Source organism: Trematomus bernacchii, unplaced genomic scaffold, assembly GCF_902827165.1.
Source record: "Trematomus bernacchii unplaced genomic scaffold, fTreBer1.1, whole genome shotgun sequence".
Lineage (NCBI taxonomy): Eukaryota > Metazoa > Chordata > Actinopteri > Perciformes > Nototheniidae > Trematomus > Trematomus bernacchii.
This window is the reverse complement of record NW_022987593.1, coordinates 11,908,701-11,923,150: the sequence shown is the minus strand read 5'-3', so window position 1 is coordinate 11,923,150 and position 14,450 is coordinate 11,908,701. Positions and strand designations below refer to the sequence as shown.

The 14,450-nt window shown below is 40.5% G+C and overlaps 1 protein-coding gene across 1 annotated transcript; it reads left to right on the top strand.

The window, feature by feature from the left end:
* Positions 1 to 941: 941 nt before the first annotated feature.
* On the top strand, positions 942 to 14,256 carry ears2 (glutamyl-tRNA synthetase 2, mitochondrial). The gene is made up of 10 exons (XM_034129272.1): positions 942 to 1,251; positions 2,890 to 3,045; positions 4,133 to 4,322; positions 4,688 to 4,838; positions 5,348 to 5,669; positions 6,945 to 7,053; positions 7,139 to 7,289; positions 7,895 to 8,025; positions 9,489 to 9,624; positions 13,618 to 14,256. The coding sequence occupies exons 1-10, from the start codon at positions 1,125 to 1,127 to the stop codon at positions 13,711 to 13,713; spliced, it is 1,569 nt and encodes a 522-aa protein (XP_033985163.1). The 5' UTR covers positions 942 to 1,124; the 3' UTR covers positions 13,714 to 14,256.
* Positions 14,257 to 14,450: the final 194 nt, after the last annotated feature.

Here is a 14,450-nt window from a genome sequence, read left to right as displayed (position 1 = left end):
TTGTCTGCAGACTCCAGAGGTGGAAGAAGTACTTTCCTTAACTAAAAGTAGAAAATACTACAGTGTAAAAATAACTCCTGCATTCAAAATCTTACTTGAGTACAAGTACAAAAGTATTGGCATCGAAAAGTAGGCTACTATTGTGCATAATGTCCCGCTTCAGACATTCATGCATTAATGTGTTCCTCACTGCTGGTAAAGGTGCAGATAATTGCATTACTTTATATAGCACAACTGGATATATTGACCTACAATTATATATCATAGTTCATTGTAGTTTATTTATATTTTGTATTAGCTAAATAGTCCTTATCTGGAAAGTAACTAGTAGCCTAACTAATTTTGGTCAAGCAAATGTAGTTGAGTAAAAAGGCTTCCAAATTGTAGTGGAGTAGAAGTATAAACCAGCAGAAAATAGAAATTCTTAGGCAAAGTGCAAGTTCCCCCAAATCGTACTTACAGTTGAGTGAATGCCCTTCACTTCATTACGCCCCTGGCAGACTCCAAAATGTGCAAAATATTTGTGGCCGGCAGAAGGAATAAAGCAATGTTCCTTGATGTATGTCTTACAATAAAATGCTGTCCTTAAATATTGCATTAAAACTAAGAAAAATAAACACATTTGGGAAGCGTGTGGCGCAGTGGACTAGGGCGTTTGTGTTCGTATCAGGGGAGCACAGGTTCGAACCCCACTGCAGTCAGCATGTCGTTGTGTCCCTGGGCAAGACACTTCACCCCAAATTGCTCCTGTGGGGATTGCCCACAGTATTGAGTATGTAAGTCGCTTTGGATAAAAGCGTCTAACAAGTAACATGTAATGTAATTTGTTTTATGAGTGAAGTTAGAGGAGTTTCTCTGAAGTAGTAGAAGAAGACATTCCGCGGTCCTCCACTGGATGGCAGTGATTGCCGTTTTCTACTTCCGGTTCGTTTTTAGATGAAGAAGAAAATGACTTGACCCAAACAAACGTCTTTCATCACATGTGAGAGACACTTGTTAGGATAATAACGCTTTATACCATTATCACACTATCATCCAAATCAATGCAGGTTGGTTAACATTCGTAAACTTGTACGAAGCTGGAGTGCTAACATTCTAGCTCTCGTTAGCTTAATGAAGCTAATATGTTGACTCAGAGATGTTTCCGGTGTGTGACTGCGGTCAGAAACACTCTGGTTAAACTCCAGCGCACGAGAGGCTGCTCCACGGTGCAGGGTGACGTCAGAGTCAGGTTTGCACCCAGTCCCACAGGTAAGATCCACAACCAGGGTGCATTCATGCTAAACTGTCCTGAAAGGTTATCCAGAGAGATATCTAGAAAGTGTGTGCAATGTGTCTGTCAATTCTCTATCTTTACCCCTAAACATCCAAACATACCATTAAAACTTACCTCCGTTTCATTTTGGACTTCTGATAAATAATAAACCAAGTTAGTTTGAGGTTGGATATTTGGCATATATTCACTCCAGACATCTTTCTCAGTTTCACAGACAGTCAGAGGTTAGCTCTCTTCTGAACCCTTGATTTTAACCACGTTTTTACTTCGGGACTATCAATAAATTACTGTTTCAATGACTGAAAAAAACAATGTTACTTTTAATACACCCTTGCTTACCTGCTCATAAAAGTGAAATCCTGCTCACAAAAATCTAATTAATGTTGCTTGTTGTGGCAAGCCTGTTTCTGATCACTGGTGTGTCATTGATTTAAATGTTAAGTATTTTAACAGGAAATAATTTCAGTTTTTCAAATAGCTTTCATGTCATGTGACCTCAGGACTCAAAATCAATGCAACACTGTATTATTACACTGGAGACGTAGGACACACCTCTTTTTATTGGATGTTAGTGCTTTTTCTCTTCGATATGAATATTATTTGAATGAAAAATACTTTATTTCTTTCAATAGCTTTGAGGTCATGTGACCCATTGACTTACTGAATCCACACCAGATATTATTACTACACTGGACACAAATAACACACCTCTATTTTGTTCGATTTGGGTGCTTTTTCTATTTTAAAGGTCACCTTTTATGCAAAATCCATCATCATCCTTCATGTCTCTTCTACATCACCATGTGTCCCCTCTTCTCCATGTCTTTTCTACATCAACATGTGTCCCCTCTTCTTCATGTCTCTTCTACATCACCATGTGTCCCCTCTTCTCCATGTCTTTTCTACATCAACATGTGTCCCCTCTTCTCCATGTCTCTTCTACATCAACATGTGTCCCCTCTTCTTCATGTCTCTTCTACATCACCATGTGTCCCCTCTTCTCCATGTCTTTTCTACATCAACATGTGTCCCCTCTTCTCCATGTCTCTTCTACATCAACATGTGTCCCCTCTGTGTAAAGAGACTCTGAAAGTTTCAGGAAAAAAGATTCTCTCTCTTTTTGTCCTGATCCATTTATATAAAAACCTGTCTGAAAATGAGCTGATCAGATTTTGGGCACTTTGTGATGTCATACCGATGTTTTGGCTTGTGTTACCATTAGCCAATCACCAACCAAGGTAACCCCCCCCCCCCCCCACCTTATCACCTGAATCTCCTCCTAGAGCACCATTGTGTTCTTTGTAACCAAATATCTCTCAGAGGGGCGTGGGGAGGGGCTCCTTATTTTCATCTAAAGTAACAGACAGAGAATCAGCACTTTTGAAACAGCGCTGAAACAGAGGGGATTATGGGATGCTGCAATGATCTGTTTGGTATTTGGAGCCAAACACTTCAGAGACATGTTCTATATCTGAGACCTGTAATGTATTGATAAAAAACAGTATAATAGGGGACCTTTTAAGTGAATATTTAAAATGCAAAAGATCAACATATTTATATTGGAAACTCAATTGCAGATATTAAACATTACAATATATTTCTCTCTGCTGCAGGTTTCCTTCACCTCGGCGGCCTCCGAACGGCTCTCTATAATTACATCTTTGCAAAGAAGTATGGAGGCTCGTTCGTCCTGCGCCTGGAGGACACGGATCAGAGCCGGCTGGTGCCCGGAGCGGCCGAGTCCATCGAGGACATGCTGGAGTGGGCCGGTAGGAAACACTGGGATGGTGTCAGGAAACCGGAAGCTCTGACCTTGATACAACACCTTACAAAATATAGATATCCAATACTGCAGGGAAAACATTGAATCAGAATCAGAAACGGGTTAATTACCAGGTACTGTAGGTTGACACGTACGAGGAATTTGACTTGATGTCTTGGTACATACATACAAATAAAACAAACATTAAAAAACACAGGTAGAGAACTATTTTAAGAAAACTATAATAACATTCAAACATAAGAAAAAATATAGTAAAAATAAAATAAAGCAGTATTTAGATTGAAATAGAATGGAATAAAATATGCATTGATTTCAATTTTGTATTTACGGATACAAAATAAAAGGCTCTAACCAAAGTATAATATGACAAGGACAACTCTTCTTAACAATAATTAAACTTTTGATTGATATTTAAGGGAAATATATACTCGCCACAATTAAATCAATGTATGGGAAACACTGAGATGTATACTGTTTTTGAGTCAATGGGTCTATAGTATCAGTACACAGGTAAAAAAAAATTTTGTTTAACTACAAAATGTTGGTTTTACTATTGTTTTTAATAACATAAGTACATTTTATACAAGCTGTTAATAGAGTGGAGCAGGGATCATGGGATGACGTATTTTTGTAGGCCGACCCGGAAGTAAGCTGCGCAAGGGTTCCCTCGACAAAAAAGCAACGGGATTTCTCCATAGGATTTTGGAATATTGTACAATTTTTATAAATCTATCGATCATAAATCTAGTTATAAAAAATGATAAAAGTAGGGTAGACATGTGGAGATTATCCGGCTGAACAAAACGTGCATCGATCTAACAGGTTTGTTTTCCACAGATCTTATTTTTCTGATCTCTAGGATTATTCCAAAATCCTATGGAGAAATCCCGTTGCTTTTTTGTCGAGGGAACCCATGCGCAGCTTACTTCCGGGTCGGCCTACAAAAATACGCCATCCCTGCTCCGCTCTATAGTGACATAATTAATTTTCTGTCTAAATGTGAGATGAGGAAAACGACTGTATATCCCCACGGTTGTTCTATGAATTGTAACTAAGCCCCCTCTCCCCTCCAGGCGTCCCTCCAGATGAGAGTCCTCGTCGGGGGGGGCCGGTGGGTCCGTACCTGCAGTCCCAGAGGCTGGAGCTCTACCGTCAGACCGCAGAACAGCTGATCCAGAGCAAACACGCCTACTACTGTTTCTGCAGCTCTCAGAGACTCGACCTGCTCAAAAAAGAGGCTTTAAGGAGCGGACAGACACCCAGGTAGATAACATTGATGCTCACATGATTTACGTTTTACTGTGATATCTTGTTTCAACCGTTACTGTTATATGTGATGTGATGACGACTTCCATTACACTGTTCAGGAACTAGTTGTACCAAATGCTCTGTATGTGATGACTACTTCCATTCTTGCAACGATAATAAATACATGTATCCTGATTATTGAAGCTCAAGCCGGTGACGAGTGATATTTAAAAAAAAGTTACTTTATCACTTAATTTTACATTTTTGTATTATATTTTTAAAGTTCCATCTTATCTTATTAACAGATTATCATATTTCAGCCAGACTTCAGGGTGTTTTTGTCAGATTTAAGGCAGCAGTTGTGTCTCTTTCTCCCTCAGGTATGATAACCGGTGCCAGCACCTCCGGGCCGAGCAGGTCCAGGAGAAGCTGGATCAAGGAGCTCCACATGTGATCCGGTTTCATCTGGAAGAAGGTGTCGAGCCTTTTCAGGATCTGATCTGTGGGCGCAGTCATCACGAGGTGGCCCAGGTCAGATCTGCAGTGTGTTTAGTGGAGTTACAAATAAATATTGTAGGAAAAAGTCACACATAATTTCAGATGTAATGACCAACAATTCTCCTTTTCCACACATTTCATTTGACTTCCACATCTCAGATATTGAAAATGTATGTTTGTTGGAGGATGTTTTTATTTCCTCCAGGCCTATGAAATCATGAAATATGATATTCATAGTGTCTTTTGAAAACCTAAAATACTAGCTATCAATGTCAAATTAAAACAATTAAAACATGTTAATAAAGGCAGAGAGACTTAACAGATGCTTTTGTTGCTACAAAAAAACCTGAACATCTTATTTCTGTGGGAGTTGATGAAGTAAGCTGTCATTACAATTCTGAATCATGTTTATTGCCCAACAGATATTGTTAAAACTATTATTGAATCAAGAAATGTGTGCAAGACATAAATATACATAAATAAATAACAATGAGTAAATAAAAATGACCCTACATAAATAGAAAATACATATATTTTCCCAGGTGGAAGGAGACCCCGTGGTGATGAAAGCAGACGGTTTTCCCACCTATCACCTCGCTAACATCGTAGACGATCACTACATGAGGATCAGCCACGTGCTGCGGGGGTCCGAGTGGCTCGTCTCCACCTCCAAACACCTCCTCATGTACCGCGCCCTCGACTGGCAGCCGCCCACCTTCGGACATCTGCCGCTCCTGTTGAACAAAAACGGCAGCAAACTGTCCAAGAGGCAGGGGGACATTTTCCTCCAAAGCTTCCAGAGAGACGGAGTCCTGCCCGAGGCTCTGCTGGACATCACCACCAGCTGCGGCTCGGGGTTCAACAGTGAGTGAAGGAGGGGTTATCAGAGAGGGGATGAAGAGCGACTGCATGCATCAGTTACATTACATTTCATATACAATAAAGGCTATAAACCAAAAATATTCAAACTAAGGACTGGGGCTTAGTTAAGGGCTGACATATTTACTTCAAACCAGCCAGACCAAGTGCTGGTTCATTTATTTTCTATTTATTATTTTAATGATTATTTTAATGGTCAAGGTTCAAGCAAAACATATATTGGATTCAAAATAAAATCGTGAAACTGTCATTTGCAAGTAAGGGGGGAAAAAAACTACTTTTGATTATAGTGTTGCACATTTATTCAAAATTGAATCACAATCAATTATGGGCTAATGCAATATTCAAATGGCAGGACGTGCAATATTTGTTACCGACAAAATATGTGTATATATTATTCTGACTAAAGTATTGTGATGCTGCAGAGATTTCCTCGCCTACAAGTCTTATTAAATTACATTTAATTTAGCTGACGCTTTTATCCAAAGCGACTTACAATGACCAATTACAGGGACATTCTCCCTGGAGTAACTAAGGACTAAGTGCCTTACTCAAGGGCACACTAGTGGTGGTGTTCCTGGTGGGATTTGAACTCACAACCTTCCGATCTTCAGCCCACCTCACTATCCATTAGACCACCACTATATCATTATATCTTATCAGAATCAGAATCGGTTTTATCATCAATTAAGTTCAGGAAGAATTTCCTTTGGTGTAAATGGTGCATACAAAGACACAGAAAGAAGAATACGTTGTTTTTCAAATGAATAAATAAAAAGAGAAAAAAAAGTTACTATCATAAAAAAATGTTTTAAATATATTTTAAACACTATTGTAAAAAAAAAGACAATATTATAAAAATAAAAATATGTAAGAAACTGAGTACAGTAAAATAGAAAAGGACAAATACTATGTTCAAAATGGAGAGGTGTGCAGATTTAAAGAGAGGTAGCGTGGAGCAGAAATGTGTAAGATTTAAATTGTTAAAAGAACATACTGTATTGTGCATTAATGTAATGCATATTATTTTTAATACAGATTTAATAAAATATATTTGTTTGGTACTGATCCTCTTAAAAGAAACCACACCATGATCATTTTAAATATATCCTTCAATGACGCAAAATTATTCACTCCTCCAATATCGTGAATAATATCGCAGTTGCAATATCAGCCGAAGTATTTGCAATAGTTATACTTTTCCATATCCCTTAGTCCTAGTCGATTACATGCTTCTTAACGATTTAACTCTCTTTACAGCCATTGGAATTGGGCGGAGGATAGATGAGCTGATCGCCGAGTTTAATCCTTCAAAGATCACGACACATTCTGCGCTCTTAGACCTGGAGAAACTCCCAGAGTTCAACAGGTGAGTCTCTGTCTGTGTCTTTGTCCGTCTATCTTGTGCTGTATTTCTGTTCTTATAAAGAAAGTCATCTGTGTGATTGTGGCAGAATTCACCTGCAGCGCCACATAGAAGATGAGGGGCAGTGTGCGACGCTGATTAAAGATCTGCAGGCACAGATCCAGCAGCTGTGTGGAGAACAGATCCAGGAGGAAGTCCTGCAGGAGGATTACATCAGACGGGTGCTGCACCTTCGTAAGGTAACTAACAGCAGACTTTACACATTTGTATTCATACCATGTTGCTGTGTGTTCAAATGATATATTTGAACACACAGCCCACGACCACGACCTCATTTTATGTGGCCCGCATGAGCTTGCAAAGAATATAATAGACAATTGTGTAATTGTTGAATATTTGCTTGCAATTATTTGCCCAAGAATTCTGCTTTCAGACGTAGTTGTTTATGAAGTTATTACCAAAACTGATAATAATCTAATTCATAGCCAATAATGTAATATAATACATTCTTTAATATATATAATATATTTATATATGTATAATTGTATAGTCTTAAAGTTACAACCGGCCCTTTGAGTGCAACCATAATGCTAATGTGGCCCGCAATGAAATTGAGTTTGACACCCCTGCGCTAGACGCTGAAAGATTGTTAATATAGTAAGCATGAAACTGTATTGAAAGTGATACATGTTTTCAGAATTACTAACTCGATAACATTTCTATTTAGTTTTTACCCGTTGTCTTCACCTAAAGGACTCTAAATGTGGCCTCTGCTCTTATGTCTTAACACTGCTCCACACGTGTGTCTCCACTCAAACTGAAACGGTCCCCTTCCTCTCTGCAGGGTCACATCTCCTCTCTGAAGGAGCTTGTCGGTCCTGCCTACTCTTACCTGTGGGTTCGTCCGTCTGTCTCCAGCCAGCTGGTACCAGCGATGACTGCAGAGGCTCAACACATCGCTGCTTTAGTGCTCAAGTATGTCGAATTAATAAGACTCAAACTCCAACTTCACGTTTAAATGTGGTGGAAATACTCAAATACAGTACATGTACCTCAAAACTGTGCTCAAGGCTTTAAATGGACAGGGAAGTTAGATGGCGAAGGCTACAGTTTACCAACCACATCATTTAGTGCATTATTCTATATAGTAGATCATATTATTTGAAGTATTTTTGCACATTATTTCATTCGGATTTTGGATTAATAACTTTTTTTTTCTGGAAAGTCAACTGGAGTTTATTGTTTAATAAATCATCATTTTTCGAGTGGAACCAAACGACAGTCAGACACTGTGAAGGTTTCTCATTTCTCGAATTCCCCTCCTCGACTCGACTCCTATCCTCGAGACTTAGTCCCGCCCACAGGAGATGCGAGCGGAGGAGTCGAGGAGGGGAACCGAGGAGAGAGGAGGGGAAGCAGCAGGCGGTTAGAGAAATGAGAACTCCTCTCCTCTGAGCGGTCATTTTAAAGAGACGTCCATTAATGATGACAGGAGGCACAGCAGCCCTCTGTCTGATGGACAGATGTGTTCATGACGACTTATATATTTACTTTTAATTCATTCACAGTGCGGTATAATGAGACAATAACAAATACACACACATATATTTATACAAATATATACAATTTCAGAATCAAACAAGTATGAGAGCACTCTCACAAGTATTAAAAGTAAGCGAGTAGGAGACCAAACCAACTGAGACCTGTCTGTCTGCCGCATCTATATACACACACACACACACACACACACACACACTGTACAACACGCACCTACAGCTCCTAAAGCATATAATATATATCAGGATACAGCCGTTGTGTATTTTATTATGTGAAGCACTAAATGGTTTTAGAAAAATATCGACTCTTTGTTTGTAGATATCTACTAAACTAAAATATACAAATAAAGAGAGTGCCTGTTATACTGCGTGATATATACACACTGCTGTTCTCACTGTAAACATCCCGTTGCGATTCAAGCAGGCATAAAATAATATCCAGGGGATGCATGCAGAGCTGTCATTGGTTGAGATAAGTCCGGCCGTGCGTCACGACCTATGGTCACGACCCTTTTAAACATCACTGTTGCCGGAAATACATCCGCGGAGGAGCCGCGGAGGAACCACCAGTGTATCCTCGATTATAGCTCCTCCAGAGAGCCTCCTCGACGCTCGATGCTCGGTCCTCGAAGTGGATTAGAGAAATTAGATGTCCTTCAACATGGCGCGCTGAAATCCATTTCCGGGTCACTACCGGAGGACCGAGGATTCGCGGAGGGGAAATTTGTGAAGTGAGAAACCTTCTGTCACCTGACTTAATGGCTTCAGAAAGTTTATAACCCAGGTTGAGACGTTTCAACAGTACTTAAGTAAATGTTCTTTCTACCACTGACTATACCCTACAACTACAGGAATATGAACATATTTGTGTGTGTGTGGCAGGTTGATAGCAGAGCGCAGCGAGGAGCTCACGGTGGATCGACTCAATAAAGATCTGAAGACTCTGGTGAAGCAAACAAAAGGCATCAAGTACGGAGAAGTGATGACGCTTCTGCGCCTGGCTCTCAGCGGTCTGCAGGTACCTGAAGGCACCATGGTCGTTTATAAACTGTAATACAAACATCACAGGGTTTTCTACCTGACATTGGATTAGCAGAGGTAGTTAGTTTTGAATTTCATCTTTCTTTAACCCAGAGCTTCACCAGCAGCTCTGTTTGTGAATTTATTAAATCCTTCTACATTTCCTGATCACAGAAAAGACAGTAGGCTTTAACTAAATGGCAATTTCCTAGTTTGATTGGCCTTCAAATAATCTGATGTTGGATGTATAAACCTGTTGAGCTACTTCTAAATATACTGGCAGCATCCCTTCTTTTGTAAATATTTCAGACCAAGTGATTGTCCTATAAACAGCATCAGTCAAACATAAAATAGCGCTTCTGCCTGAATCCAGGTTTTTATTTAACTCAAAATCTGCCTAACTTCAGGAGAAAGACAGTGAACTGGTCTTGAGCAGCAAAAGACACAATCCCTCCTTAAAGGCCCGGACACACACCGAGCCAATTTCGGCCGTCGATAGATGTCTGGCCGTCGATGAGCGTCCTGTCGCCCTACTCAGATTGGTGTGTGCCGCACCGTCGTGTCTTTTCGGCCGTGCCACTGCCGACACCTTCCGCTGTCTGTCGGCAAAATAAATCACTCTGATTGGCTGTTCAGCTTAGCGAATCAGTGCATTAGAAGCGAAACCGAAGTGAAGAAGGCACACACAGACGGCTATTATTTTTTATTTTCCAGTACCGCACTAAACATGTTTTCGATTATAAGTCGTTATGTGAAACAGTCTGTGAGAGACGAGAGTGAAAATGGAACGCACGCTATTTGTTGTTTGTATATATCACGCAGTCTGTCTTCCGGTTGCCTCTTTTGAATGACGAATACACACTACCGCCGCCTGCTGGTAAGGAGAGTTATTGCCACTCACGCATGCGCAGTGCGTACGTGCTACTTGGCCGTCGGCTGAAGTCTTTGCGGTGTGTTCCGGTGCGACTTTTTGGCCAAGAACAATCGGGTCTGTCGGGACGTGTTCTTTGGTGTCAGTTTGGTGTGTCAGGGCCTTTAGAACCACAAAACACCCCTTCAGAAACAAGGCAAGGCCACACTTTAATGCAGTTTAAGAAAATGCTTTCCGGCACTGATGTTGAACAACTTGAACAATTCTTATTATTGACAATCCACGTCATATTCCAGGTGCTTTGAGCAAAAGGATTGCGAAGTAGGATGAATCCAGTGAGCAAAGTGTACATGTTGGGGGAAATGTTCATGGAAAAAGCAAAAAGAAACTACATATGAAGGAGCTGCACAACATCTGATCAATTAAGAGTGAGATTACATAAATGAGTGTCTGTTTTTGCTGAAGACTACAAGTTTGAAAATGATTCAAATCTGGTGGTTAGAAATAAGTTAGCTTGTATGACATCAGCAGCCCACTCCTCATTTCAGCTTGACTCAAGGCTATACTGATGGTTGAGATGTAGCCGCAATGTAGCATAAAAACGTCTGCAAAAAACAGCTCCAGAAAAACTCTCCTAACTGTTATTATACAATTCATCCAGTCCTCGAGTGATTTGGAGTCTGCAGTTTTGTTCAGTCCCCTCAAAATGTTTGTACCATTATCTAGGTCAGGGGTTCCCAACCTTTTTTCTCAAGAGCCCCCCCAAATGACTCCTGTTGGAAGTTGCGCCCCCCCCCACACACACACACACACAAGGGGGGGAGCAACAGCGGTAATTAAAGTTTAAAAGTCTCAAAAATGCTACAACTACTGTCACAAACTGAGGCCCCGGCTCCACGAGGACAAATACGGCAAAACGCATCGGAGTAACGCAAATGCAACCGCAAAAAACCTTCCGTCCCCACGCAATATACACCGGATTGTGTCAAGCTCCACGAGACGGCTCCGTTTACATCCAACCGCTGGAAAAGCTGCAGTACATATGCCGAACCTGTACGTGGCGCTGTAACTTCCTCCACAAAAGCAGCAACTTCCTCCACAAAAGCAGCGAAGAAGAATGGTTGTCATGGCTGCACTTCTGTGTATTCTCCGCGGTGGGGGCCGACAGAACCGGGCAGAGTTTTTCGCCGGTCAGCGTGTGTTAAAGTTTAAATCTTCCGGACAAAATTATAAAAGTGCCGGTCAAAGGTCTTCATTGTTATTTATTGAGCTTTAAAACAAATGAATAACGACGATATAATGATATATAATCATCAAATACACAGAGCCTGTCTCTTTTTCCTCTCTTCTCACAGCGTCAGTGTCTGTCTCATGCAGCAGCTGATCCTGTAATGAGTGACCCGACAGTAAAAATGAACATATTTATAACTAGTTTAGATAGTTTGAGAGGTAATTAAAATAGCTAAGGGTGATGATCTGACTTGAAGTGTGTGTTTTGCTCCCGCTGCATCACAGCGGCAGGAGCTGCGTGTCTCCGTCCTGTCAGATTAGACTTCACTCGCGTTTATGTCCATATCGAGATAAAGATAAATAATCTGAATTCAAGGAGGAGCTCCTGTAGATGTTGCACAAAGAACTGTAGCATGGTCAGTAGCGACTGGAGCACGATAGCAACCCCGCGGGGGAGAGGCAGGGAGAGGCGGGGCTATGAAAACGAATGACCGTATAGGCGACTCCACGGCCCCGTTGGACCCCCCAGAGCGCTCTGTTCCCAGATCTATCCACCTTTGGACCCGTTGTCGTTTGCGGGGTCTGTTTCTACGTTTCCCTTACGGCGTCGTGGAGCTTAGAGGGCTATACGCATGAGAAATATGCGGATTCAACCAGTTTTCGTCCTCGTGGAGCCGGGGCCTGAATGAATGTGAAGTATTTTGTTAAAGGAGGATGAAAGTGTAATTAAGGAGCACTATTGGAGTGACTTTGATGGTTATTGGACTCAGGATTAATTAATTTGGATTCCCGCTGTATGAATAAATGAAAGGACGGCGCAAGTGGAAACAATTCACAAAGGGATTAAACTGTTTAAAACACATGCTCAAAGTAAGCCGGATTTTGCCTATGTGGATTCAAAAGTCGTAAATAATCTACAAAATGGAGGAGACTGTGACAAATAATCCAACTGAAACCGGCATGGACAATGACTATGTTTTAAAAATGCGCTTATCCAGAAAAGCCTGTTTTGGACACTTTACGGGAAAAAATTATACATTTCTGTCTTTTTATGCCTTTAATAGCTACTAACTTGAATTTGTATTCAAATTAATTAATCAATTATTTTTTATATTTTATTGTAATTTAGAGACAAGGCTTTTAGCGACAATCATGTATTGCGTTCCAATATATGTAATAAAAAAAAAAAATGATATGATATTTGGCCTCAAATCATCTGAGGCCTGGCGCACCCCCTGCGATCTTTGGCGCACCCCCCCCAGGTTGGGAACCACTGATCTAGGTAAAAGCTTGGGAATTATTTCATTCATTACCATTTGTTACAAAGACAGGATGGGCTCTTAATTTAAGAACCATTTTGAGGACCTCAAATCAAATCAAATCTAGCTTTTCTTTCTGCAGACTGCACTTAAAGTTAAAATTAAATTAAATTAAATGATTCTGTTTGTTTTTCCAGAAGCTTACGTTTGTATTTGCTTACCTCAAGAACACCACATCCACGTCACATTATTACTTTTAGAGGAACTGATAACATCCTTCAATCTTTATTACAGCTAACCCCGCAATTTTCATTTCTGCAATTATATAACTAAACATCTCTTTTGCTGTCAAATCTTGCAGGACTATTATCTCACATGTCCCCCTTTATTTTTAAACATCTTTCCATGGCATGACTGAGCTAAACCCTAGAATAGCATGTTTCAAAAATGCTAGTGATGACTCAAGCCTCAGAAAACCTACTTTGACTCATTCACCGCAGTAACCGTGCAGATATTCACAGAAGGAAGAGGAAGTAGAAATTGATTGCTTTTCCTGTCTGTTTCTTGCTGTGATGTTTGATTGCATTACTTCTCTGACCCCTGACCCTCTGTTTCTCCTCTGATCCTGCAGCAGGGGCCCAGTGTGGCGGAGATGATGGTGTGTTTGGGACCCGAAGAGATCAGCCATCGATTCCAGAAACTTCTGCAGCTTTCAGAGACGAGTTAAAGACTGCACATCCTCACACCTGCAGAAGAAAAACTGTTGTTAAAGACCTGTGTGTTGAGAGCTACGTGCAAACTCCTGGTGATTCTGCCGAAGCTCGCTGGGACACGTTGAAAACATCCCGATGAGTCGACTTGGACAATACTTGAATTATTATAAATATTGTATAAAAGAGATAAAACATTTACCACGTGGTCTACTTGTTTTTTTGGTTCTGAGGGACTTTACAGGACCAGGTGACAGCCAAGGATGGGAAGTACCGTGGTCTTTTTATGCAAATCATTTTACCAAGCTACAACAGACAGATGTGCTTTACAATGTCAATTAAATGTTTTGAAGAAGAGAAACATTGCATTGCATAAAATTGAAGTAAATGTATAATACCTGAAAATAGATAAGATGAGATTTTATTGATCCTATTGTGGAAAATGGTTTTGTTACAGCTGTATGTTAACAAGGCGTTGCATAAATAATCAAACAGTAATCATACAGATTACAGTAGAAAGAGATGTATCTAAAGAATAAAAGCACAATGTAAAATATTTTTTAAAAGGTTGGAATGCTCTACCAGATCAGGCCCTTGGTGGATTTAATTTCGGCCCGCAGGATAATTTCTAATTAGATCTGGCCCGCCGGTATATGGCACGCACACCTTCACTCAATCCTGAGGGTTTCCTCAGCTCAGAGCCTGACCCCAAACATTGATGAACTTGCACCCAAGATGAGATGCCAAGTATCTG

What these genes read in the sequence shown, in the direction of transcription:
- ears2 (XM_034129272.1), top strand. Translation starts at nt 1,125, where the DNA reads ATGTTGACTCAGAGATGTTTCCGGTGTGTGACTGCGGTCAGAAACACT. An exon ending in GTCATCACGAGGTGGCCCAG is followed by an intron (nt 4,839 to 5,347) that starts GTCAGATCTGCA and finishes ATATTTTCCCAG; the next exon opens with GTGGAAGGAGACCCCGTGGT. An exon ending in AAACTCCCAGAGTTCAACAG is followed by an intron (nt 7,054 to 7,138) that starts GTGAGTCTCTGT and finishes TGATTGTGGCAG; the next exon opens with AATTCACCTGCAGCGCCACA.